The 27022-nt window shown below is 54.2% G+C and overlaps 1 protein-coding gene across 1 annotated transcript; it reads right to left on the bottom strand.

Moving 5' to 3' along the window:
• Positions 1-12149: 12149 nt before the first annotated feature.
• ITM2C (integral membrane protein 2C) lies at positions 12150-25128 on the bottom strand. Its single transcript, XM_082840719.1, has 6 exons — positions 24896-25128; positions 17019-17159; positions 14862-15050; positions 14055-14165; positions 13336-13486; positions 12150-12590 (listed from the first exon to the last, which is right to left on the bottom strand). Exons 1-6 carry the CDS (start codon positions 25025-25027, stop codon positions 12499-12501), a joined length of 816 nt encoding a protein of 271 aa, XP_082696845.1. The 5' UTR covers positions 25028-25128; the 3' UTR covers positions 12150-12498.
• Positions 25129-27022: the final 1894 nt, after the last annotated feature.

Raw genomic sequence — 27022 nt, 5'->3', positions numbered from 1 at the left:
GAGCTCAAATGAGAGCTTATTTAATCCTGTCAGTAACCAAACGAGATAGATATTTTTATCTCCAGTTTACAGAGGGGGAAAATGAGACTTGGGGAGATTAAATAACTTGCTCAAGCTCACTGTGGTAGCTTGTATCCAAAGATGGCCCCAAACAACTTCACCCCTTCATGTACGCGGGTGCTACTTCTCCCCTTAAGAGGTGGAGCTTAGGGGATTCCCTGGTGGCGCAGTGGTTCAGAGTCCGCCTGCCGATGCAGGGGACACGAGTTCGTGCCCCGGTCCAGGAGGATCCCACATGCCGCAGAGCGGCTGGGCCCGTGAGCCATGGCCGTTGATCCTGCGTGTCCGGAGCCTCTGCTCTGCAGCGGGAGAGGCCCCAACAGTGAGAGGCCCATGTACCGCAAAAAAAAAAAAAAAAAGAGAGAGAGAGAGATGGAGCTTATATCTCCTCTTGAATCTGGGTCAGGCTCAGAACTGCTAGACCAATAGAATGAAGAGGAGATGATGTGCTGGGACCTCCAAGCCCAGGCATTAAGAAGGCTTAGGAGCTTTGGCTTCCTCCCTTTTGGAACCCAGCCTCCATGATGTGGGGAAGCCCAAGCAGTCAGGTGGAGTCAGGCCCATTTGGAAGAGAGTCAAGGCTCTTGGCTGCCTGCCCCAGCTGAGTTCTGAACTGATGTGAAACTATCTTAGAAGAGGATCTTCTTTCCCCCATTAAGACAACCCAACTCATGACACATAGGGCAAAATCAAGCCATCTCCACTGAGCCCTGCACACATTGTAAAATCCTGTGTAAATACCTGTTATCCCGAGCCACAGGTTTTGCTGTGTTTATTACTCAGCAATAGATAACCAAAACAACCACACAGCCAGTAAGTGGCAGAAATGGGATTCAAACCCAGGTCTGGTAGTCCAGAGTTCACTCTCTAACCACTGTCTCCCATGGCTGACCTGCGACCACTGATGTGCAGGGCATCATCTGACCCATCTCCCCGAGATGAGGCTGGCAAACTTCCTTTCACATCCAAGATGCAGGCTGGGCACCCTCAGTTTCCAGGAGCCCTGGAATGTCAGAACCTTCCCCCTCGCACAGCTTCTGGAACTCCCAGCCCAGCCTGGACTGGGTGCAAAGAGATGGCCTCAGGTCAGACTCACTGCTCCAGCCCCTCCGCAGTTACAGAACCAGCTGCCTGGGATGCCCACGGGGGCCCTTCCCCCTTCTCCCCGCATCCCCCCTCTGAGTGTAGATGAAGAGCCCACAGGCTGAGAGAAAAAGAAGTCAGAGGCAAGTGAGGTTGCCCTGGTCCCCCGACCCTCATCACCTGAGGTCAGCGCCAAGGAGGAGACTTGTTAAACCCCTTTGGGATCTGAGAAAAGAGGGGGATAGTGCCCCCTAGACAGACATTCCAAAATAAAGGGCTTGGAAAGGAGGTGGCCCCAAACCAATCCTGCAACCCCAGGATGCTACCTGGACAGAGCGTCTCTAAGGACAGAATGATCAGCATCAATGATTGCCAAGTGAGAGGGGCTTCCCTGAGCGTGCCAGAGAACTTGCTAGGTGTCCTCTGTGGCCGGGATAGGGGACCCTGAGGACCTGGTGTGTGACAAGCACGCGTAGAGGCTAGCGGTGACGGGCTGTGTCTAGAGCAGCCCTAGTGGAGCACAGAGCAAGGGGAGCTGGCTATGCCAGGAATGCCCATGCTGCAGAAGCATGGCATCAAAGGGTCCATGAATGTCTCAGGAGCTGGCCTGGGATGGTTAGACCCAGCCCTAGAAGTCTGGAGCTGGCGGAGCGATCACCTGCGCTGAGATGCAGCAGGAGGTGAGGATTGGGGGGATCAAAAGCTCCCACAGGTGCCGAAGTCTCCCATCGGTGGCCTCTCCGGCCCCTTGTCTCCTCCCTCCGTCACCCAGCAGCCTGGGGCGGGGAGGAGTGGAAGCACGAGGCGGGGGGGGGGGGGGGGAAGCTGCTGGAAGGGCTCTCCCTGCCTGAACTGGTGGGGCTTCCCTGTGGCGCGGGTCTCCACGGTGGAGGGGACAGCTCCAGCTTCCATGAACTTTGGAGTCTCCACTGTTTCGCATAACTCCACGCTGTAATTACTGAAATCGGATTTTTGTGGCTAAAAGTGACCCAGGGCATTTTTATTATCTTGGATTGACCTGAAAAACCAAGAAACTGACCTTAGATTTCATCCAGGGTTGAGGGAGAACTGACCCCACAGAGCAGGTTTGAAAAGGAAAGGGGAGAATGAAGTGGTTTTCTGAGTTTACCCACAGGGCTCTTCTGCTCAGTAAAACTGTTACACAAACAAGGAAGAATTCTGGCTAATTTAGCCAGAAAGGGATTCATTGATAGGATACTGGGTAGCTCAGAGAATCACTATGGGCTCAAGAAGCAGGTCCAACAACTACATGGTGACAAAGGGAACTCCGGAGAGGACGCCACCACCTCCCTCTGCCCACAGGGCATTGGGTGACGCAGTCTTCGTGTGTTCCTAGAAATTACAATAGGAGGCAGCCGCCACCTCCCATCAAAGCCCTGTTGGTGGGGAAAATGCCAAATAGAAGCCCGTGACTCGGATGCTGGGCCCTGGAGCGGGGGAGCAGGCAAAAACCTATGAAAAGGGTGAACCCTTAATTGATCGCCCTTAAAATGGAAGTAACAGCTGCATTCACCCCCAAATTATCAAGATGACATTTTCTGCCACCAGGCTAAATGAGGATTTGAGAACTAGATTGTTCTACAAGATAGATTATTATAGAAAAATAAAGATACTTTCTTGCATGACTGAGTTTGCAGCTATGAGATTCATATTCACCCCAGAGACGAGGCAAGAAATGAACGAATGAATCAATGCAAGTCCCTGGCATGTGCTTGTACACAATGGGTCCTGGCTCAGTAAGTGTTGGACAAGGATGCTGGTCCAAGCCATGGTCTACCCGTCCTCCCCATCCCCCCCGCCCTATTATCTCACTGCTGCCCAGTTAGCGGCAGGGCCTTCACTCCTGCGGGGCCAGACAGGACATGTGAGCACTTGTTCTCACAGGTGGTAGGCTCGCTCTGTGCTCCGGGAGAATACACAGCACACAGCAAGGGCCAGGAGACCCAGGCTCGGGGCCTCACCGATGCTCTGGACCCGCCGTCCTGGAACGGCACCACCCATCCCTGGTGCCCCCAAGCCCTGGACTCCAAGCCTCCCTTTCAGTCCCTCAGCCTCCCTCAGAGGACTCAGCCCCGGGAGGGCCGTAGGTGCCATGTCCTCTGGCCCATGGAGGGCGTACCTCTTGTCCCTGTTGCATTTCGCCCTCCCCCCCCCCCCCGCCCCCGCACCATTCTTCCTCACCAACCTTCAAAGCTCAGAGGAGTTCCCGGGAAGCCTGCCCTGGTCACCGTTTGGTCTCTCTCCTCTGAGCCCCATGCTGCCAGGCCACATGCTGGCAGTGTTCTTAAAGCTGGAAAAGACTTAGTCTTTTCAGAATGACTTAGTCCAAACTCTCCACTTTAAACGGGGGCAGGTTGAAACCCAGAGACAGTGTTAACTCACTGTAGCTGTACAGCCACACCGGTGGTCAGTGGCAGAGTCCAGACCCCTGGACCTCCAAACTCCAGTGCCCCTTCTCCCTCCTGGGATGCTGCATGCACTGCCTCGTGTGTCTGCTTCATATGTGGGTGCTGTGCCTCCCCACAAGGGCACATCCCATGGGGACGGTCTCTTTCTCCTTCTCAGGTGGACGGCAGGTGGTGTCCAGAGCCCACCAGGCATCCCCAGGGTGGGCAGAAGCCAATCCAGCATTCCCTCCCTAAGCATGTATTGATGCTCTGAGGTCCCAATAAGTAAGACTAGCACCAGTGGGTGGTAACTCCTTCAGGGGGGAAAGCTGAGAATGGTTTCCGTGGAGACCGCCCAGGCTCTGGTTTCCATAGCAACGCTTGCAAGAGGTTACAGCGCTTCCTACTTATGTCAACTTAACATTTCCAACTGTTCTATTCTTCAGGCCAAACCTGGGACTAATGCAGAGCTTCCTTTCTAGGACGGGTGACAGACCTCAAGGGCCAGAGGGGAAACAGGTGAAACACTGTGCAGTTAGCTGACAGTGAGGCCACCTCCTCACCTAACAGGCCCTCCTCCATCCCAGCAGCAGGGTATATATATGCGGAGTCATACACACACTTAAGTGATAAAAAGAGCACATCTTCATGACGTGGAAGGATATAAAGTCTTACAGCTCCTATGCACCTCCACAGAGCTAGCTTCTAGAAAGTTCACAAATGGTATATGTGTGTGTGTGTGTGTGTATATATATATATATATATATATATATTTCTTTTTTTCCTTGCTCAGCCACCTGCTTTATGCTACTTATAGATCTTGGAGAACTTTACACATCAGCACAAATAGATCTACTTCATTCTTTGTAATGGCAACAAAATATTGCATTTCTCTTTTTAAAACTAATTCTTCATCTGAAGGTCTTTGATTTCCAGTTTCTTGCTATTACAGCAATAAACATCCTTGTACATATATTTCTGTATACTTGTTTGAGTATACCCATAGGGTAATTTCCCCGGGGTGAAATGGCTGCGTCACACACATTGCATTTTACAATCTGAAATTTTACAATGTGATTCTTTTCAAACCAATTTACTGCCACTATTTTTTTTTTTTTTTTTTTTTTTTTTTTGCGGTACGCGGGCCTCTCACTGTTGTGGCCTCTCCCGTTGCGGAGCACAGGCTCCGGACACGCAGGCTCAGCGGCCAAGGCTCACGGGCCCAGCCGCTCCGGGGCATGTGGGATCTTCCCGGACCGGGGCACGAACCCGCATCCCCTGCATCGGCAGGCGGACTCTCAACCACTGCGCCACCAGGGAAGCCCCTACTGCCACTATTGATACAAGAAAACTTATACACACTTGGGAAGACTGGGCATTATTAAACTTAAACAAAACAAAACCACAAAACCAATCTCTCCTAATCATACTAAGAGACCAGCAAAACTTTAACACAAAAGCCTGAAAAGGACAGTATGAAAAAGGAAAATTACAGGTCAGTCTTACTAATAAACATATATCTAAAACTCCTAAACAAAATATTAGCAAACAGAATACTATAGCATAGAAACAAGGTAATACATCATGATCAGATCAGTTATTAATGCTACTCACCTCATTAACAAATTAACGAGGGAAAAACATGCAGTCATTGTCAATAAATGCAGAAAAAACATTTGATAAAAGAATTCAACATACATCCTTGACTGACGCGGGTTCAATCCCTGGTCGGGGAACTAAGATCCCACATGCCGCGGGGCAGCTAAACCTGTGCGCCACAACTACTGAGCTCGCGTGCCTCAATTGGAGGCCACGTGCCACTAACTACAGAGCCCACGTGACCTGGAGGCTGCGCGCCACAACTAGAGAGAGAAAACCTGCATACCCCAACTAGAGAGAAGCCTGCACGCCGCAACGAAGAGCCCGCATGCCTCAACTAAGACCCGACACAGCCAAAAATTTAAAATAAATAAATAAAAAATAAATCTTAAAAAAACCCACATACCTTCTTTATTAAAAATAAAAACTAGAAATAGAAGACAACTTCTTTAATTAACCTCAGAAGGAATATTCTCCCCAAAGGGAACCCTTCTGCACTGTTGGTGGGAATGTAAATTGATACAGCCTCTATGGAGAACAGTATGGAGGTTCCTTAAAAACTAAAAATAGAACTACCATATGACCCAGTAATCCCTCTACTGGGCATATACCCTGAGAAAACCATAATTCAAAAAGAGTCATGTAGGGCTTCCCTGGTGGCGCAGTGGTTGAGAGTCCGCCTGCCGATGCAGGGGACACGGGTTCGTGCCCCGGTCCGGGAAGATCCCACATGCCGCGGAGTGGCTGGGCCCGTGAGCCATGGCCACTGAGCCTGCGCGTCCGGAGCCTGTGCTCCGCAACGGGAGAGGCCACAACAGTGAGAGGCCCGCGTACAGCAAAAAAAAAAAAAAAAAAAAGAGTCATGTAACCCAATGCTCATTGCAGCACTATTTACAATAGCCAGGACATGGAAGCAACCTAAGTGTCCACTGACAGATAAATGGATAAAGAAGATGTGGCACATATATACAATGGAATATTACTCAGCCATAAAAGGAATGAAACTGAGTTATTTGTAATGAGGTAGATGGATCTAGAGACTGTCATACAGAGTGAAGTAACTCAGAAAAACAAATACCATACGCTAACGCACATGTATGGAATCTAAAACAACGATACTGATGAACCTAGTGGCAGGGCAGGAATAAAGATTCAGACGTAGAGAACGGACTTGAGGACATGGGGGGGAAAGGGAAGCTGGGATGAAGTGAGAGAGTAGCATTGACATATATACACTACCAAATGTAAAATGGATGGCTCGTGGGAAGCTGCTGCATAGCACAGGGAAATCAGCTCGGTGCTTTGTGACGACCTAGAGGGGTGGGATAGGGAGGGTGGGAGGGAGGCTCGAGAGGGAGGGGATATGGGGATATATGGATACATATAGCTGATTCACTTTGTTGTACAGCAGAAACTAACACAACATTGTAAAGCAATTACACTCCAATAAAGATAAAAAAAAAAAAGAGTATTCTCCCAATATCTATACTAGAACTACACTCAAGGTGAATTCCCTTTAAAGTCAAGAACAAAACAAGATTTGTAACTATTTCCATGGTACCAGAGCTCCTAGTCAGGGAGGTAAGATAAGAAAAAGAAATAAAAGTTTTAATTATTTGAATGGAAGAAACAAAATCTATTTATAGTCAATACAATTGCTTAGATCAAAAACACAAAAGAATCGTTGGGTAACCTCTCAGAATAAGAAAGACGGCTTGGCAAATTTGCTGGATCAATAGTCAAAAATAAATTACATTTCTACACACTAGCAACAAAGAGTTATAATTATTAATTATAATATCAACAGTATAAGAGATTTAGGAATCAATGTAATGAAAACTGTGCAAGACCTCTACTGAAAAAAGTATGAAACTGTATTGGAAGATATTAAAAATCCAAATAAATTTTAAAAATACCATGTTCATGCATCAGGACACTCAGTATTATAACAATTTCAATTCTCCCCAAGTGGATCTATAGATTTAATATGAGTTCAATAAAAACCTCAACAGAACGTTTTGTAGAACTTGATAAATTGTTTCTGAAATGCATATGAAAGCAAAAGCGTAAGAACAGTCATGGCACTGCTGGAGCAAATTAAGGTGGGAGACGTGCACAGTCAGATGTGCACGTCTTATTTTAACTGTGGTTATGGCTCAAATAATAAACCCAATAGGACAGACTAGAGAGCCCAGAAATAGACCTTATGCATATGGAAACTAGATCATTGCAGGCACACACTGCAGCTCAGTGAGGAAAGGAAAATAATCCACGACGAAGAGAACGAATGATTATTCCTACCTCACACCATACCAGGGAATAAATTCCAGGGGATTTTAAAATGTAATATATAAAACTTTAAAAGGAATAGAAGAAAATATAGGATAATCTCTTTTCATTCTTGGGATAGGATGGATTTCTGAAACAAGGTGCACAAAACCTTAACCAAAAATAAGAAGATGGATACATTTGACTACATTAAAATCAATAATTTCTGCTTGGGAATTCCCCAGTGGTCCAGTGGTTAGGACTCCGAGCTTTCACTGCCGAGGGCCCAGATTTAATCCCTGGTTGGGGAACTAAGATCCTGCAAGCCATGTGGCATGGCCAAGCAAAAGACAACAACAAAAAAATCAATAATTTCTGGTCATCAAAGAGGTCACAACGAAAAGTGATAAGACAAGTCACAAAGTTGGGTAAGGTATTTGCCACACGTCAATGATAAAATATATAAAGAACTTCTACAAGTTAATAAGAAGAAAATGAAGCATCCAATAGAAAAATAGGCCAGAGAACACAAACAGGCATTTTATATAAAAGGTCCAATACACATATGAAACTTGACTCACTTTCCTAGTAATCAGGGAAGTGATAATTAAAACCATAATGAAACACCATTTTACTCTCAATCCATGGACAAAAAATCCCAAGTGTTGTTAATATTAAGTGTTGGCAAGAACTTGGAACAAGGAGGATGCCTATGCAGTACAGGTGGGAATGTGAATTGGTTCAACTCATAAGAAACAATCTGGTAGAGTTTTTTTTTTATATATTTATTTATTTGGTTGCGCTGGGTCTTAACTGCGGCAGGCAGGCTCCTTTAGTTGCGACTCAAGGGCTCCTTAGGTGCAGCACGTGGGCTCCTAAGTTGTGGCACGCATGTGGGATCCAATTCCCTGGCCAGGGACTGAACCTGGGCCCCCTGCATTGGGAGCATGGAGCCTTAACCACTGTGCCACCGGGGAAGTCCCCAATCTGGTAGAATTTTTGTGAGTTGGCCATTTGCATACTATGTGGCCCAAAGATTCCTTTTCTAGGGAATACAGGTGTATATTAATAGAGAAACCCTTGCAGAGGTGACCAGAAGCCTTGTAGAAGCAATGTTCATTAACGCATTGTCGTAATAATAGTAAAAAGTCAGAAAGAACCCAAATATTCATTGTTAGAATAGGCAATTAAATTATATATTCACATAGTGGGTTGAGACATAGCAGTACAAATGAATTAAATACTATTACAGATGTCACCATGGCTGAGCCTTAGAAACACAAGGTTGAGGGGAGGAAAACAAATCAGGGAATAATCCATGTATTTTATCACTACTTTTATATTATTCAAATCCAAGCAAAACTACATTAAGAGCTTCATAGATATGTGGCTATAAAGACTTTTTTTTTGTTTTTGTTTTTTTTTCCTGGTACACGGGCCTCTCACTGCTGTGGCCTCTCCCGTTGCAGAGCACAGGCTCCGAACGCGCAGGCTCAGCGGCCATGGCTCATGGGTCTAGCCGCTCCGCGGCATGTGGGATCTTCCTGGACCGGGGCACGAACCCGTGTCCCCTGCATCGGCAGGCGGACTCCCAACCACTGCGCCACCAGGGAAGCCCTATAAAGACTTTTAAAGCAAAGCAGAGAAACTCAGGATAGGAGTTACCTGGATTCGTTCATTAATATACAAAGATCGGCTTAATAGATGGAAAACTGGTATATTTTCATGATCGTCTTTGGATCTAAAAATAGATGTATCTTTAATGTCCCTCATAGGATATAGAAGTGGGGCGGGGGGGGAAGGAGAGGCTGGGATGATGTGGGAGCCTCTGAACATGGGAGCCAACAATTCGTTTCACCCCTGAGCATGAATGCTTCTCCCCATATTGGGAGGTGGTCTACTTCTCCTCCACTTAAATCAGGGCTACTTTGGTGACTTGCTTTGACCAATAATGCACTAAAATAATATTCTGGATCTTCAGATTCCAGGCTTTGAAAGGACTGGCAGCTTACCCTTCCCCTCACTTGGAGCTCAGTTGCCAAGCTGTACGGAAGGCCAGGGTATTGATTGGCACTCATTTGTAGCCATACCCTGGACGGCAGGGGCCATTTTGGATGGCCCAGCCCAGCGAAGCCTCCAGCGGAGTGCAAAGCACGAGGCAGCCCCTAGCCCACGAGGGCTAACATCAGTCAGTGTGGAACTCAGCCATCCTGCAGAATTAAGTTCTGGGGTGGTTTGTTCTGCAGAAGCAAGGGGAGAGGGACATGCAAAGAGTTCAGTGATATTGGCAGTCTTGTTTCGTGGGTTGGCTGTGGGGTCACCGTACTTCATAACTTACATGCTGGTGATTTAGATAGAGTATTCTGTATGTATTAAGTGCTTCACAATATAAAATATGAAAAAAACCCCAACTTATCAGATTGTATCTCCCTAGTTTTGATTTGTATTTTCTATGCAACTGTGATTAAACATCTGTTCGCGTTTAAGCAACGATCCGTTTGTATTTCCCTGTGAACTGCCTGCTCCTATTCGTTGCCCCTTTATCTATTGGGTTGTTCATTTTTTCATATTGATTTATAAGAACTTAGCATATTAAGGAAAATAGCCCTTTTATGTCCTGTGTTTCTAAAATATCTCCCCCAGTTTGCCACTTATAAAACTTTTGACTTTGTGGCATGTTCTGTTGCACAAAAATTTTAATTTTTTATTAGTCCCAGTTATTATTACTGGTAGGTATCATGCTTAAAAAGACTACCCTCCTTCAAGATGATCTTTTAAATCATCTCAAGTACTTTTAAGATTTCATTTCATACTTAAAACCTTTGAATTAATTTTGTTACAGGGAAGCAGGACCCAGGTTAATTTTTTTGTCAAAATGACTAGCCAGTTGTTCCAATAAAAAGAACCCACACGTACCCCACTAACCTGAATTTCCTTGTACTTAAGTTAACTTCTGGGCACTCCACTGTGTCTCATTGATCTTTGCTACACCAAAGTCTTTAATTCTACTAGGTTTTATATTTGGAGACTCTTCTCCCCACCCCCCTTTTCAGGATTTACCTGGCTATCCCCCCCCATGTTTACTTTCCTCAAATAACTGAATGTGTCAGTTAAAGAATAAGCCCTGTTGGCATTTTAATCGTGACTGCGTTGCGTTTAGATTGGGAAATGTAACAGAACCCAACATCTCTGCAAGATTGCATTTGCATCTGAGAACAAGGCGTGTCTGCACTAATTTGAATCGTTTACGTCCTTCGCAGGATTACCTAGTCTGTGAGCCAAGGGTGTAGACACCCATCCTTACCCCCAGGGCAGGACCCAGGTCGCACTTCTGGGGTTCACTCAGCCAAGGCTCCAGGCAGCTCCCACACCCTTCTCTGCAGCATGTGACCCTGTGACTCATGTCAAACCCTACCTCAGATCCACCGAGATGGTTACTAATCGCCCAGAAAGTGTGGCGACACCGTCCCTGTGCTTAAGGACAAGCAATAATGATGTCATCTCCCGTGTAGAACTGAACCGGTGGTTTAGAGGCACTTAAAAGCAGCCAGGCCTTGGGCAAGTTGCATGATCTGCCGTCCCTTTCCTCCTCCCTTGCCTGTAAACTGAATCTACCTGGCGGGGAGTGACAGAACGAAGGGGACACCTACGTTCCATGGCTGAACCTCGGAGCAGGCCCACCTCTTCAGGGGCCAGATGCCAAGCCCTGTGAGCGAGCTTCTCCTTCCTGCGGCTCCCACCACGCCCACCTGCCCCCACCCCCCGCCCCCAGGGACACCTGCCCAGCCTACGGGTTGGAGGGCACCCGTCACCAAGCCGACACCCCGCCCCGCGCTCCCCACCCGCCTTTCCAAGCCAAGCTGACACCCCTCCCCGCGCCCCCCACTCGCCTTTCCCAAGCCGGAATCACAAGTCAAAGATGTGTATTGTTCGACAGACACTTCTGAAAAGAGATCTAATTGAGAAAATATACAAGGCATTTAAGAGTCTCATCTCCAGCGAGCACCGAAGTCTGACTGGAGGCGTCGGAGCCCTCCTCTTCAGGGCTCAGGGCTGAGAAGGTTAGCACATCGAATCATCAGTAAAAACATGCAAAAGTGAGAAGGAAACGGAAAATAACGCTGTGTTCCCCCAAAGCAGAAGGGGATGGAATTTCAGAGCAAGGAGGCAGGGTGTACAAGTATCAGGTGGCTCTCCCTCCCTTCCCCCGGTTTTCCTCTCAAACGCCCCCGAGCAGGAGAAAGCAGGGAGCCCCGCCCACTCGGCAGGACCCACAGCGCATCCCTGCTCCGTGCTCAGCCCGCGGGGCTGCCCGTGGACAGGAAGACATCTCCCCACTTCTGCCCTGTTCCTTCTCTGGCTGTGGCTGCGGGGGACCCCGCTTGTGCTCCTGGGGGGCCAGGGCCCCCAGCCCTGGCTCCTTCCTTCTTTGGTTCCACCCGGAGATTGTGCTTGACGGATTCATCCCACCCCCCAAACTCCAGGCTCCCACTGGTGGGCTGAAGGCACTGACAGGAGTCCTGGGGAGACCCCCAGGACAGCCACCTTCCCCTGTGCTCTGGGCGGGTCCACCCCTGGGTACCTTCCCTCCAGCCTCAGCTCAGGCCCAGGACAGGGGTGGGAGTGTGCTGTGCACGGAAAGAAGCCTCTCAGACCTTTCTCAGCTGTGCAGACGTTCCTGAACCCCACTCCACCCCCCCGCCCCCAGCCCGCCCCTCGCCAGAGCCCCAGCATGCCTGGCCCTTCCCTCCAGTCCTCCCCCTTGGGCTGCCAGTGCAGCTGTGGGCCAGGCCCCCGGGCACCTGACCTCAAGATGGCGGTCACAGAAACCATCTTGGGGCGCCCCCTCCATCCCCAGACTCAGGAGGTCAGCAGAGGGTGAGGCCTTGAGAGGTCACAGCTCTGGTACAGGGAGGCGGGCAGGGCTGGAGAGAAACGGGAAGACACGTCACATCTATGGAAAGGCGTCCAAAGTACAAGCTAAGCAAGGGGAAGGGCCAAAGTGGCCAGAAGAGAAAATGGAAGAGGGAAGGGGTGGGGCCTGGAGGGAGGGGCGGGGCCTGGAGGGAGGGGCGGGGCTTCACGCCACCCCACAGATGAGCGTCTCGACCACGAAGGTGTTCTCGAAGTGGCGGATGGCGTTGCAGTTCTTGGCCCCTCGCTTGTTGATCCCTGGGAGAGAACAGAGAAATCCCAGTGAGGCCTGTGTCCTGGCCTAGAACTGTCTGGGCCACAAAGGCCACCAGCCTCAGAGCCTGAGCCGGGCCTCAGGACCCGGGCCGGGGAGGAGGCGGCCCAGGAAATGAAACCCAGATTCACCCAGAGACAGCGCGGTACAGCGGCCATGAGCTCAAAAGCTGGAGTCAGACCTCCCAGCTCTGCCGCCTTCTTGCTGTGAGACCTCAGAGGTGCTTCTTAACCTCTCTGTGCCTCCATTTCCTCATCTTTAAAAGGGGCGGCAAGAATAATGATGACAAGGATGAGGATGATGGTAACTTACACTCTCTTAGGAGGACATAAAGAGTGTAAAGCAGGGGGCTCCCCTGGTGGCGCAGTGGTTGAGAGTCCGCCTGCCAGTGCAGGGGACGCGGGTTCGTGCCCCGGTCCGGGAAGATTTCACATGCCGTGGAGCGGCTGGGCCCGTGAGCCATGGCCGCTGAGCCTGTGCGTCCGGAGCCTGTGCTCCGCAACGGGATAGGCCACAGCAGTGAGAGGCCCGCGTACCCGCAAAAAAAAAAAAAAAAAAAAAGTGTGGAGCAGTGCCTGGCACGTAGTACGTGCTCATTAGCTGTTATTACTGCTGCTACAATCTGAGCTCTGACAGCTGGTCTCCAGCTACGCTGCCAGGCACTGCCAGAGGGTGGCCATGGTTTGGAGCTCAGGGCAGGGGCCAAGGTGGGTGGAGTCTGCCACTCACGCCTCCGGGTGGCCCTGCGCCGCAGCCGGTAGGTGTCCTTCCCGCTGCACAGGTGGTAGATGAAGGAGCCCAGGGCCTCCTTGTCACTGACATGCTCCGTGACCACCATCTCCTCCTGGATGATGTACGTCTGTGGGAGGTAGGTACCCCTCTGCAAAGGGAGTGGCCACAGCACTGGGTCAGTACCAGGGCTCGCCGCTCTCGGTCCCCGACTGCCCATTGCGCTCGCCTCCCTCCTTCTGCTAGCTTGAGCCGAGCCCCCCCAGCGCCTGCAGTGCCCATCCAACACGCCCACCCCCTCATCCACAGGCTGCATGGCTCGCCTTTCTGACGTTCCTAGGCACTTTCTGCACCTGCACCTGCACTGCCGTGAGTCACGTGTGTGCGAGTCTGGTCTCCCACCCTAGGGGGAGCGCTCCTCGGGGGCAGGGCCCCCATCACCTCCCTGCACTGCTGACACGGGGCAACGTGGCGCATGGCCATGAACACTAAGGAAGCTTGTCTTGGGGTTCTTCCCAAGTGAGGGAGGCAGAAGTGGGAGGCTGGTGGGGGGCAGAAAGGAGAGGTGTTGACTCTGAATGTGGGAGAAGGGAGCTGGAGGTGGGGGGACCAACCTGGGGTGCTGGGTCCAGCTGACAGCAACGCCCAGGCCCCCCATCCTTCCCTTGTCTCATGGAGGGAGGACAAGGGAGAGAAGATGCTGCCGGGGCCCTGCTCACCTTCACATTCATGAGGAGCTCCCAGAAGTTGCGAGGGGGCAGCACGATGGTGGTGTTGAGCTCAATGACATAGCACTTGTCCAGGGAGATGTCGTGATAGGCAGTGAGACCCTGAACAGGAAGAGGGGGCCGCGTCAGTCTCCGCAGGTGAGGGACTGGCCCCGGAGGGCTGTATGAGGCACGAACCCCACTGCACCCATGATGCACCCAGATTCCTCAGCACCGGGGCGGGGACCCCTTCTCCCGCTCCTCTCCCAGCCTGTGTTTGTAGAAGGTTCCACTCACTAGATGAAAACACTATTAAATGCTTCGGTTGTGACAAGGATTCTTCTTGGGGGTATACAGCCGAGGTTCGAATTTCAGAGCAACGTCCCCCCTGTGCATCTCACCAAAGCTGGGAGGTCCCGCCACCCCTATGGACAGCCTGGACCCTCAGCGAGAGATGCCCCTCCCAACCCCGTGTGCTGCATCTCGATAAGATGTCAACACGGAAACAGCTCAGTAAAAAGGAACACTGGCCTCGCCTGTTCCAGCCAGCGTCTGCAGCTGGCAGGTGGCCAAGGAGAAAATCAACCGTGACTAGTTCACATTCAGTGATAACCGCATGACGTATATGATAAAAGCGGTCTCTTTAAATCCCTGATTGACCTAAACCATAGATATCTACTCCATGGTTTATATTACACGGTATGTACTCCAAGTCTGTACAAGGGGCATGGGCGTCCTCCTTTCACACCTGTTCCTCCTCGTGGCCCCCCCCCTCGCCGCGCCCCCCCCCCCCCCGCCCGGGTCCCTGGCCGGCCTCACCCGCTGGAAGTCGTGGATGATGTCTGCAGGGTCACCGCCCCCAAACTGGGGCACCGGCACGTTGATGCGCTCGTAGTTCTCCTCGAGGTAGATCTTTACGTCCTCCTCCAGCTCCATGCGGGTGCGGGCCTGCGAGGTCAGGGAGTCCTCGTAGAGGACGCCGCAGTGGAAGAAGTTGTCTCGGGCCAGCTGAGCAAGGAGGGGGGCGGGGGGAGAGAGGGAGGGAGAGAGTCTGGTCACACAGCGCCCTCCGTGAGACCACTGCTGCCTGCCCAACCACTCCCGGCTCTGAAGGCCTGGGGAGGCAGGGAGGATGGGTCTGTGACACCCATTTCACAGATGGAGAAACCAAGAAACATGGGGAGTCAGGGAGGGTGAGCCGGGTCTGCCAGTTCCTAGGAGGACGACCTCTTTGGGCCTCAGTTTCCCCATCTGTAAAACAAGGTGACCTCTCAGGCCCCTCTGGCCTCCGAGTCCATGAGTCTATGGCTGTGAAATGGGGCAGACCAGTGGGGGGACAGACACCTGAGAAAGAGCCTGGGGTCGGAGGGGTGTCCTCATGGGCAAACAGGGGGACTCTGGGTTGGACAGGCTGGGCCCTGCAGGGTGCCACCCTCCGCCACCACCAGGGGGTGCCCGCCCGCCCTTCTTGCCCCCTTTGCGAGGCCCTGCAGACCTTGGAGGGAGGAGGTAGGAGCTGAGAGGCAGCCCTGTTATCAGATTCTGGTGGCACCGTGTCCAACCTCAAGCAAGGACCCACCACCTTCCCTGGATCCTGTGCTTCCCGAGAAACCTACACAAACATGGTGTCCCCTGTGTGAGGGGCATGCCTAATCACTCCATCAGTAAGGGAAGGGAGGCAGCCTGGCGTGACCGAGGCTATGTGACTGACCGGTGGACCGCGGGCCCCTCCTACTTCTCCAGGGCCTTCTCCAGGTCTGGCCCACGATGGGCAGACACCCCTTTGTCTGTTTTAGTGTAAGCTGTCCCGGGAGGATGAATCGTCACACAGGAATCATACTGTCCCAGGGTGTAGACCCAGAGGCTGCTCTGAGGTTCTCCTACTCCCTGGGAATTGGGGTGGGGTGAGGAACCCCAAGAGGGCATGAGGGGGGGCTGGGATCAGAGGGGAGGTCCAGGGCAGGGCCACAGCCGCAACAGGAAAAGGCCCCAGAAAGTGACAACCAGGAACAGGTGGGGAAGCAGGCCGTGGACGGAGGGGAGCTGAGGTGTCAAGGGTAAGGTCACATGGACTGCAAACTCTTTAGTCATTTCCACCGTAGAAAAACTGGATGACAACAAAGTCAAAGTCCAATGCTTGAGGGTGGGAAGAGGTCACTTGGGTCATAAATGACTGGCAATTCCCAACCTTTTTGTCACCGAGATTCCCCATTCGTTATGTTTATGGTTATTCTATTAAGCAACCTTTCATTTAACTACCTTCAGTTCTGAGAGCTTGGTGGCCCTCCCTCCCCGCCCCCAGGCCTGGGCTGATCGCAAGGTTGCTGTGACCACGACCAGTTCTTTGGCCCAGCTTCGTGCCCAGATTGGTTGTGTGAGCAGATAACCAGGGTGTGATCATAGGTGGAGATGACTGTCTATAAGCCACCCTCCACCCTTCATGGTTTATAGCCCAAATGTCCACGCGTGGAATGTAAGTCCTTAGAGCAAGATCCATGGGCACAGGGGCCGGGCTCTGAAGGGATCGCAGAGTTCCAATGTCTGCTGCACCTGAGTTTCTGGTGCTAATGCCCTGGGGTGATGCTGTGGGAAGGGGCTGCGGGCCTCACAGCCCAGATTCCAATCCCGGCTCCCCCATCACCGACTGTGCTCCTGGGAGAGCTCCCTGTCAGCCTCAGATGCAACCAAAGCGATAGGTAAGGACACGCCTCCGGAGCCCATGGCAGTCAGAGGACGGGACCCGGTCCTGTCTCCCGGACCAAGACCAGAGAGGAGAAGGAGGCAGGTCTTCTGGGCTTGCCCGGGGACCCCTCCCACCTAGGGGGCGTGTCCAGGGCTTCCTGCTGTCCCCTCCTCTCCGCCGTTCACAGGGCCTGATCCTGCCGACCCACACCCACGGCACACGCTCGCCCTGCCCTGCCCTCTCTAAAACGCCACTCTTTGTCCAAGGCCCCGCCTCCCTCCGCCCCACCTCACCTGAGCCAGGAAGAAGTATCTGTAGATGTAGACAGAGGCGAACACCAGGCCCATGAGCAGCACGACCATGCCCATCGACAGGTAGCACAGGCCGCCCACAGAGCTCCCCTTCTTGTAGCGGTGGTAGGGGGGCCGCTCCTCCTGTGGACAGCAGTGCAGGGTCAGCCCCGTGGTGGCCCCGCACCCCTGGGAATCCCTGCCACCCCTTTCCGGAAGTGAGACCTCACTCTGCTGGCTGGGAAGGAGCCTTGGAGCAAAGGGAGGGGAGGACGACGCTCAGGACACACAGAGCATCGTCTCTGGAAGGAAAGGAAAGCGTTACCAGGACTCCCCAGCTGTTCCCATCTAAAGAGAAACGGAGCCCCACCTTGGACCCACGGGGACTAAGCAAGCGTGTTTTGAATCACCCACCCCATTAGTCCCCTTCATTATACCAGTTGTGACCACAGTAGATTCTTTCAAATGGAGAGGGGGGTGGAAGCACAGATATGGCCTTGGTGACTGAGCCAGGCCTAGGAACCTGTAGGAACTGGAGTGACTGGGCAGGCAGGGAGCCGCTGCCCTGGGCAGTGGGGACCAAGGAAGGCTTCGGAGGTAGGAAGTGACAAGATCCACCTGAAAGCTGGAGTGCCCAGAGGGACCGGGATGGGGACAGCGGGAGTGGGGAGTCTGCTGGGCTCTTCCAAGGAAGCTGTGGCAGGAAACGGTCACTGACCAGTGGGGACAGGGCTCTGGGAGGCCCGCAGGGTCTGGGCGCGGGAGCTCGTGCCCTCCGGCCACCCCGGGCAGAGGCCAGCCTGCCGGGGCGGCGATGGCATCACACGGGCGCTGGTGTCGAGCAGGGTGAAGTCTGGAGGCTTCCGGAAGCCTCTGCCAGGAGGGGAATGTGGCTGCCGGCAGGCAGGCCAGGGCAGGAGGTTCCTCCAGGCTCAGGTCCGGGACAGTAGCTGCAGGACTGCCAAGCAGCAGCAAGCGGACCCAACTCTGGTCCACACACGTCTGGGCCAGTGGCCGGGGGCGTGTGTAAGGCTCGGCAGCCCTGCGTTCCCTGGGGCGCTGGACGGAGAATCTCGTGACTCGGGCTCTTCCCAGCTGTGTGAGCTCGGCCATCGCGCGTCTTTGTGCCCTTCCTCACTGGCACCCCTGCCCTAACCCGGGCCTCCTTCACCCTGGAGATGTTGCAAGAGCCCCAGGCCCGGCTCTGCCTCTGGGATCCATCATTCAATCCCTCCTCCACGGTGTCCGGATGCAGCCGGGTGAGGGTAGAGGCCAGTGCCCCTGCCAACCTCAAGGAGCTGTGGCAGAGGTGGGGGGGCAGGAGGGGAGCCTGGGCCTTCTCACTCTGGCCCCGCCGCTAACCGTCTGCTTAGCGCTCTGTGCCCGCTTCCACTCTTCCCTCATCCTGCTTAGTGGGAGGTCGGCAGTGGGGACATGATGCAGGTCCAAGTTACCCAAGACAGGCCTTTATTCTCAGGGCGCACAGGGGGCCCAGCCTGGTAGGGGCGGGGTGCAGGGCCTGCTGTGCTTGGGGCACATGGGGGTGTGGGACCTGGGCCTCAGGGAGTAGAGGGGCATCCCATCAGAGTGGGCGATGCCTCCCTGCTTGGAGCGCTCCCCTCTCCCCACACCCTTTCCTCAGGAAAAGGGTAGAAAATGCCTGAAAGACACACCCCCCCCATCACGAGGCACATGTATCACCAGGCCAGTGGCCCCCAGCCTCCAGCACCATGGGATGGAGACACAGGATGGAGAGGTGACCCGGCCCATCCCATACCCCCTCACAGGCTGGGCCATCTGCAGGCCTGGGGCCTCTCCCCACCCTGGCCCTGCTGCAGGGGTGCTGCGATCGAAACCAGAGAAGCACCTGGTGAGACCACCCCCCTGGCTGGCACCTCCTCGGCACGCTGGGGCTCCCTGGGGGCAATAAGCAAGGTCACTAGCACACTTGGGCGGCCACTGCTCACAGGGCCTGCAGGGACAGCTGCCAGGGGGAGGGGGTGGGAGACTGCAAGCGTTCTGACTTTCCAACGGGCTCCCAGGATCAGCCCAGGATGGGGCCACCCGATGACCAAGCTCTGCCAGTGTCTCGCAGGAACAAGCCACCCAGGGGCTCCAGCCATCCTCAGTGGCTCCTAAGGAAAGGTGGGTGACGCAGAAGAAAGGCGCCACACCCACTGGGAATCCTGCCCTGGAGGCACAACATTTGTATTTAGCGAGACCAGTGGGGCTGCAGGGACCCAGAGGCCCCCAGCAGGGGCTGCGATCCATGCGTGGGGAACATCCCAGCCTCCTGACCCTCCCACCCTCTGCAGGTCCTCCTGTGAAATGTGAACAGACTCCTCCTGACAGGGTTTTGTTGGGATTAAAGGAGACAGAGACCCTGAAAGCACTTTGTAAAGGATAAAGTGGTAGATAAAAATAGCAGATCTTTATCAGCTAAAGCTCTCCTTCTTTTTTTTTAGGGCCACCATGAGCCAGCTGTCGAGGCTGCACAGTGGCCATGCTTTGCTCCTGCAAACCAGAGAAGCAAAAGCAAGCTTATGAGAACCGCTTTTAAAAAGACCAGAAAACAAAAAAAAGTCAATGGGCTACAAAGCAAGAGCCCGAGGGCCAGCTCCACAATTGAGGTTCACAGACAAGGGGAGGCCTACCAGTTTTATAGCTTCCTTTCTGCTCCCGGCTGGGTCAGGTGTTTCTATGTGCCTGGGGGAGGGGCCAGGCACGGGGGCCAGGCTGCCCCAGGTGGGGAGGCGGTCAGGGAAGACGGAGAGTGGGGAGCGGCTCCAGAGGAAAATGAGGCAAGTGGCTGAGGACAGTCTCCAGCCAGGACCCCTGGATCCCACCCTGTGTCCTCACACGTCTCTGTGGGTGTGCCTGTGAAGGCTGGGGATCCTCCCCTTTCCTAGAGCTGTGGACAATGGCTTCCTATCCCGCTCCTACAGACCCCTCTAGGGCACACCCATGGCTCATGCCCTGCACCCCTCCCTACCTGACACGCAGAGGCCAAACCCCCAGAAGCATCATGGCTGAGCAGGAGGGATGGAAGGGAAAGCAGGACCAGAGGCTGCTGGTGTCCCGGCTTCGAGACAAAGGCACTGGGACCGGGACGTAAAGCCCCAGGTGGGCGGGAGGCCCCTGAATCCTGCCCTCGCTGGCAGTGCTTGAAAGGTCAGCCCCGAGCTGCAGCCCTCAGAGGCCTCTGGGGAGCCTGTAAGCAGCCTGGGCTGGAACCTGGGGCCTCACCCCTTAGGATCCGGGCTGTGCAGCTCACCCAGAATGACAGGTATGACGGCCGAGGGGCCTGCTTCCCGAAGCCCCCAGCTGCTTCACCTGTCATGCTGGAGCCTCGGGAGAAGGCCCCCCCTCCACGGAGCAGTTACCCACAGCCACGCATCTGGGGGCTTCCAGAAAGCAGAAAAATACTGCTTCCATGGCAACTGGGCTTCCTGAGCCACAGGCCTCACCATGCACTCGTGTGGGGCACGTGGGCCACATGTCCGGGGACCCGAAAGGGGCCCAGGCCTAGGCCTGCCTGTTTCATGGAGCCTGCAGTGGAGCTCCTTAAATGATTAGGCAAAGCCAGGGCCAGAAGAGCCAAGGGGAACCCAGCCAACTTAAGCATAAACTCAGAAGGCCCGCAGGGCTCATGGACAGAGCTCCCCAGCTACCTTCCCTCAGTAAGGATGTCGAAATGAACCGCAAGCAGAGTAACTACAGTTGCAGGCTGCTCGGAGGCGGCTAGCAGGGGAGCCAGAAATGCAGCCACAGCTGGCCCGGGCAGACGGCTAGGGGCGGGTCTCGCCTCACCTCCCCAGCACCAGTCCCCCCTCCTCAGCATCTTTCTTTCCCAGGCTGCAGACCACAAAGGCAAGGGCACCAGTGAGAGAGAAAGAGAGAGACAGACAGACAGAAGCCTAGCAGGGGTGGGGGGACTGGGCCTCTGCCCACGGAGCACGCAGAGCTGTGCTCAGACGTACAGACGTCAGCTGGGTAAATGCTGATAAGGCATCGTGAACTTGCCATCAGGGAAACCCATTCCTGCCCTGTGACCCACCGGTGCCCACGGTGCAGGCCGTGTGAGGAGGAAGGGCATGGACCCCAAGGACACTCCCGACAGCCCTCTGCACTGCTCTGCTTGGCTGGGCCAGGCAGATTCCCTCTTCTGTTCTGTACCTGACAGTCAAGGTGAGACCCCAGAGAACAAAGGCTGGGGGGACGAGAAGCAGAGCTGCGGCTAGAAGGGCTCTCCTGGGGGAGACACAGCGCAGAGACACTGCAGGGGCTGCACTTCCCTGCTCTTACCATAAACATTTTTTTTTATGGGAAGAGAAACTCATCCTCTGTGGCAATCTGCTGACAGCCTTGAAACATGCAAGGATGGGCCTCGGGGAGAACAGAGAAGAGAGGGAAATGAGAGAGAAAGCAGAAAAGCCACTGCGGCACAAGTCCAAACGCCACAGCCCCTCAGGGAAGGCCCAGGGCAGGCGGGCAAAAGGCAGCACTGCCCATTCACCAAGGTCCTCTTGGCCCAGGCCGCAGGGCTGGCGGGGATGGGGCACTGGGGCAGGAGGACGCCAAGCCCTGCGATCCACCCTCCTGGCCGGCAGGGGACCCTCCCCCAACCGCTCCAGGAGACTCAGCTCCCTCCTGCCCAGGACCTGAGGCCAGGAGGAGGAAAGTGAAATCTGATCCCCAGGTATGCGGGCCGGGGGAGGGGGTGACACAGGGGCCATTAATCAAAAGCAAAGGCCAGGGAGAAAATTCCAGCGCTGAGATGACTGTACTGAACACGGTTCTCTCCCCTTGCAGGCCCCCAGCCCGGACTGTTCGAGTCTCTACATGCCCACACCTGGCTGTGTGTGTGTGTGTGTGTGTGTGTGTGTGTGTGTGTGTGTGTGTGTGTGTGTGTGTGTGTGTGTGTGTGTGTGTGCGCGCGCTCGTGTGCACACACATGGGGGAGCAAAGACACAGGCAGATCGTAGGGAGAGGGGAACTGGGCTGAGAGGCCCAGGGCAGGCCAGTGGGCCTCCACAGGGGAAGAATCCAGCCAGAGCGTACTAAGAGGGGGTGCTCCCCGTCCAGCCCACCTTCCAGGCTGGCTTGCTGCCAGCTGCCCATCAGCGCAGGCCCCTCATCATCTGGGAGGCAAGCACCACATGGTGGGGGCAGCTGGAGGCGCAGCTGGACCCTCACACCCATCCCTTCCTGGCCACCGAGGCAGTTCCTTCCAGCGGCACATGTGAGGACAAAATCCTCCTTGTTTCAGTTTTTACTCAGAAGCAGGGGGAGGCCCAATGTGAGAGTGTTCCTGCCGCCCTACCCTGGCCCCTGGGGCCTGCACACAGGTTGAAATTTTATTAGGACAGCTAGAGGGTAGCTCACTGGTGAAAGGCACTCGTGAACTCATCTGTTCATCGAGTGGTCCTTCCAGGGCTTTAAATCTTATTTTCGAGTCCAGTTCAGTAACCAAGGAGGGTTCCAGGGTCACCCCGAGCCGAAACAGACCTTCTGATACGCTTTCCTCCGGCAGGCCCGTCAGCGCGGGACAAACCCAAATGTCCTGTCTTGATGAAGCAGCTCCTGGGGCTCCCAGTTCGCTCGCCCCAGGCCGATGCCGTCCTGGGCTGCTGTGAATGCTGGGCGTCTGCTGAGCTCACTGGGCGAGGTAGGAGGCAAGAATGGGGGGGCTTGCTCTACGTTGGGCACTGGATGTGGGGGAAACGTACCCACTGGCCAGGCGAGGCCACAAGAGGCTCACAGAAGTGCACTCTCTTCCCAAGGCTCCGATTCCACTAGGCGACTGGCAGAGCCAACATGCGACACCCCAAAGCCTCCCCTGATCCCCTGAGGGCCAGTGAGCTGTGAAAGTTTACTAATAAGCAGATCTGTCCTAAAGGGGCTGGGATTTTCATCTTCCTCCAGGGGCCCCATCGCTCCCCCTTGCCAATTAAGACAGCCAGGAGACTCTAACCAACTAACAAGGGCTGGGGGCGAGGCACACTCAGCAGGCTCGAAGCCACTGAAAACAGCACAGGGAAGACGTTGATATTTCCATTTCACGCTGGATGAGGGGGAAGAGAGGACGCTTGACTTTGGAGCCAGAAGCTGGATGTCAGTTACTGCCAAGGCGACGCTGGCATCTGCCATCCCGCCTGACACCCGTCAGCTGCTGCCGGAGGATGTGGCACTCCTGTGAGATTCGGCAGACCTTCTGGTGGGTTTGAAATCCATCCTTCCACTGTCTGGCTGGTCCTCCCTCCTGCCCGAATCCTATAGCTTTTGGAGGCAGTGTCCAGTTTTCCAGGCCTCAGCTGGGTGCCTGGCCCTGGGAGTAGCAGCTGGAGAAGACAGGAGTGGGTGTGCTGCCTTGGGCCCCCAGCCCTGCACCCTCCAGGGGCTAAGTGGAAGGGAGGAAGGAGGTTTAAAGGGCCCCCTGCAAACTTTTAAAGCTGCAGGCCATGCCTTCAAATATGAAGTGTCCCCACCCCCAACTCAGCATCAGAAGAAGATGGAGCTGCTCTGGTGGTGGCTGCAGAGCACCCCACCCCCTGGAAACCCAGCCCCGGGGGTCACTGATGCTGCAGCGACCACACCAGGGCAGGGGAGCGTGCCAAGGCTCTTCCTGGAATTCCTCACTTAGGTGTCTTTGCTCTGGCTATAACACCCACCTCTGAGGACCCTCTCCTGTGTCCTCTCTTCCAGGGCACAGGTCATCCTGAAGCACCCACCCTCCCATACCCCCCCCCCAGCAAGGTTTAGTTTGAGCCATCAACTTGGGGAGGGGCCTTGGCGCTGAGGAAGACTTCCCATTGGGGGGGGAACGGGAGCTTGGTGCGCCCCAAGAACGCCAGGAGCGACGGCCGCGTGGAAGCAGCGTAGACACCTCTGCCGAGACACTGTAGAGCCAGGCTGCACCAGCTCTCTCTCCCTCCCGTCCTTGCCCGCCACGCGTCCTGCCCCCTCTGGGCCCTCCCCCAGTCGGACTCCACGCAGCTCAGACAGTTTTCCACGGCGGAAATGCCTCCTCTCCCCCAGGCCGGAGGGAAAGGGGAGGAGGGGAGGCCGCTGGAGGGGGCGGGGTGCACCGAGGCCCGCCTCCACAAAGCACAGCCTGGGTGCTAGAGGGCACCAGGGCACCGCGAAGTGGAGGGGGTAGCCCAGTGCGCGAGGGAGCCGGGAGAGGAAGGAAGAGGGCAGGAAGGCCCAGGCGGCAGCGGGGGCGGTGGGATCAGGGCACCCAGCCTCGTAACCCCGAATCTCGAACCCCGGACGTGCGGCCAGGCGGATTCTGGTTTATCTCCAATTCATGTATCATCGCTTTCTGGTCCACCAATTCAGGTGCAGACCAACAGCACATCCCTTGGCCCCAGCAGTCCCCCGTTTGGGACGCAATCAATAGTCCCGCCCCCTTCGTTGGCACCAGAGCCCCTCTCCCCATTCCCCACCAATCACAACCCACCGCCCTACTTTGGGGAAACAATGTCCAACCCTCCTCCCATCCCCCACCTGGGGACTCGACCTGCGGCCCCTCCTCCTTGATTGGAAACAGACACATATACCCCCACCGACATTCCTCGAACCTCTCCGGACCAGCTCCCTCCCCTATTCTGGGGCCAGGCGCCTAGGGCTCGGTCCACTTTTGGAAGAGACCTTGAGCGCTTCCTCACCTGGGACCATCGACTCGGAGCCCCTCCCATTCTTCAGACTTATGCTTTCGGCTGCCGCAGAGGGCCAAGACCCAAGGCCCCTGCCCATTCTGGGATGGAAGACCCATTCCGGAATCCCACCCCCGCTCCGCTCGAGACTCCGGGGTCCCGATGCGCCTCGGGTAGTCGCCGGGGCCGGCAAGGCGCGCTTCGACCCCCCGTTCCTCTCACCCGAGACGGCGTCAGCAGGATCTCAGCGGCTGGGGCGGGCGCCGGGGCCGAGGCCGAGGCCGAGGCCGAAGCCTTGTCGGCCTTGTCGCCCTTGATACCGGCCACCGCGGGCTGGAAGCTGATCTTCACCATGGCTACGCCGGGCCGCGCGTCCGCCCTGCAGCCTCCGGCCGTGCAGCCACTCTCTGTGCAGCCTCTATCTGTGCCACAGCCGCTCGGTTCTCCGCAGGCACCGGAAGTTTGGATCGCGTTGGGTCCTTTTCTCTAACCCCACCCCCAGCCCGCCCCGCCCCCGCCCCCCCCCCAAGGGAGGGCCTTGGCGCCCTGCGCGCCTGCGCCCCCCTCCCGCTAGCTGGGCGCGCAGTGACCGCTGCCGGGCGCTGCCCGGGGAAGTCTAAGGTTCCTTTAACCACTCACTCACTCACTCCATCCATCCATCGCATCCATCCAATCAGGCATGGACTCAGTCCCCATCGCTGCTTTATCCCTTCCAGCTGCCTCTCCAAGACCAGCCATCTCCAGAACATACAGTCTTTGTTAAAACCGTGTTTGCCAGGCAAATGCATCTGCTAGACAAGCTCCCCGTGCCCTCTATCCCACTTCATACACTCCTCTTTGGAAATGCTGGAGCCCCCACTGAACCTGCCCACACCGCTCCCTCCTCCCACTTCCTTTTCCGACGTGTCCTGGGCCCTGGCAGGAGGCTTCAGGGCCAGGTGCCCAATTGCTTGCCCTTATCCTGCATCCTGCATCCATCTACACCACCTTCATTCTCCATCATCCTTTTTCCTTCACCCTTAATTCCTGCAGAACCTTCCTGGGGGTGCATGCGGAGGACACTGGAAGCAGAGAAATGAGGGCAGCCCCTGCTCTTTCACTCTCTTGTGTAACCTGTGGCCTCAGTTGCTGAGTGAAGGGTCCTGTTGGCCATTTCTCACCCACCCAGGAGGATTACGGCAAGTGTGATGGGAAGATCCGCAGGGCAGGGTGTCTGGAGGCTCAGTCCTCATCTCACCTGGGATGCCTTTGGGCTGCTCCGCCGCACCCTCACCTGTGACGCGTGCCTCTCCCCATCAACCCAGTTGAGGAGCCAGGATTGGCCCCAGTAGGAAGGTCTCCTGGAATCGACCCCTGCAACAGTTCATTTTAAAACTAAAACCCCAGATGTGAACTTTTACATGTGTTTTACCTCTTTCCCCAAATTGAGTAGTTGAGTGCCGTTCTTAAAAAACATCTGGTTCATTACAATTTAAAGCACTGGTTATTTAAGACGTAACGATGGTAATTAAGCCCTAGAAGGTCAGTGGAGAGGCTTACTGGAAACGCAGGGGTCTCAGACAAGTGTATCCCCACGACCCTCCGAGTTTTATCAGCTCCCCAGAACTTATTCATCTTATAAATGAAAGTTTGTACCCTTTGACCAACCTCTCCTTATTTCCTCCACCCCCCAGCCTGTGGTAAACACCATGCTGTCTCTGGTTCTATGAGTCAGACTGTTTAAGGTTCTACATACAAATGAGTTCACACGTAGTATTTGTCTTTCTCTGTCTGGTTTATTTCACTTGGCGTAACATCCTCCAGGTTCATCCATGTTGTCACAAATGGCAGGATTTTCTTCAGTTTTACAGCTAAATAGTATTTATTTTACATAGACACACACATCTTCTTTATCCAGTCATCCATCAATGGACACTTAGGTTGTTTCCATGTCTTGGCTATTGTGAATAATGCTGCAATGAACATGGGAGTGCGGATATCTTTTCAAGATACTGATTTCATTTCCTTTGGCTATATCCCCAGTAGCGGAATTGCCAGATCATATGGTAGTTCTATTTTTAATTTTTTGAGGCACCTTCATACTGTTTTCCATAATGGCTATACCTGCTAAGTAGATCAAAGAGAGCGTTCTGCTGAAAACTATCAGTAGAAAGAGACAAATCTCTGGAAAATCTAATTAATAAATAAGAGAGAAAACATTAATACATTTCTATATCCTATAGAAAGAAGATGTAACTATAGACAAGGTGGATATTACAAATTATAATGTATTTTATATACAATCATATCTAATATATATATTCTGAAGTGATGATTTTATGGAGAAGTATAAGTGGCCAAACGGACTCA

Source organism: Leucopleurus acutus (assembly GCF_964270905.1).
Source record: "Leucopleurus acutus genome assembly, chromosome: 6".
Classification (NCBI taxonomy): domain Eukaryota; kingdom Metazoa; phylum Chordata; class Mammalia; order Artiodactyla; family Delphinidae; genus Leucopleurus; species Leucopleurus acutus.
The sequence above is the reverse complement of the archived record's forward strand: the minus strand, read 5'-3'. Positions and strand labels throughout refer to the sequence as shown.

Bases quoted from the DNA above. Each gene is read 5' to 3' on its own strand.
- ITM2C (XM_082840719.1), bottom strand. From the start codon at position 25,027: ATGGTGAAGATCAGCTTCCAGCCCGCGGTGGCCGGTATCAAGGGCGAC. The intron at 15,051-17,018 runs GTGAGGTGGGGC...CTCCTTGCTCAG, and splicing joins GATACTTCTTCCTGGCTCAG to CTGGCCCGAGACAACTTCTT. The intron at 14,166-14,861 runs GTGAGGCCGGCC...CTTCCTGTTCAG, and splicing joins TCATCCACGACTTCCAGCGG to GGTCTCACTGCCTATCACGA.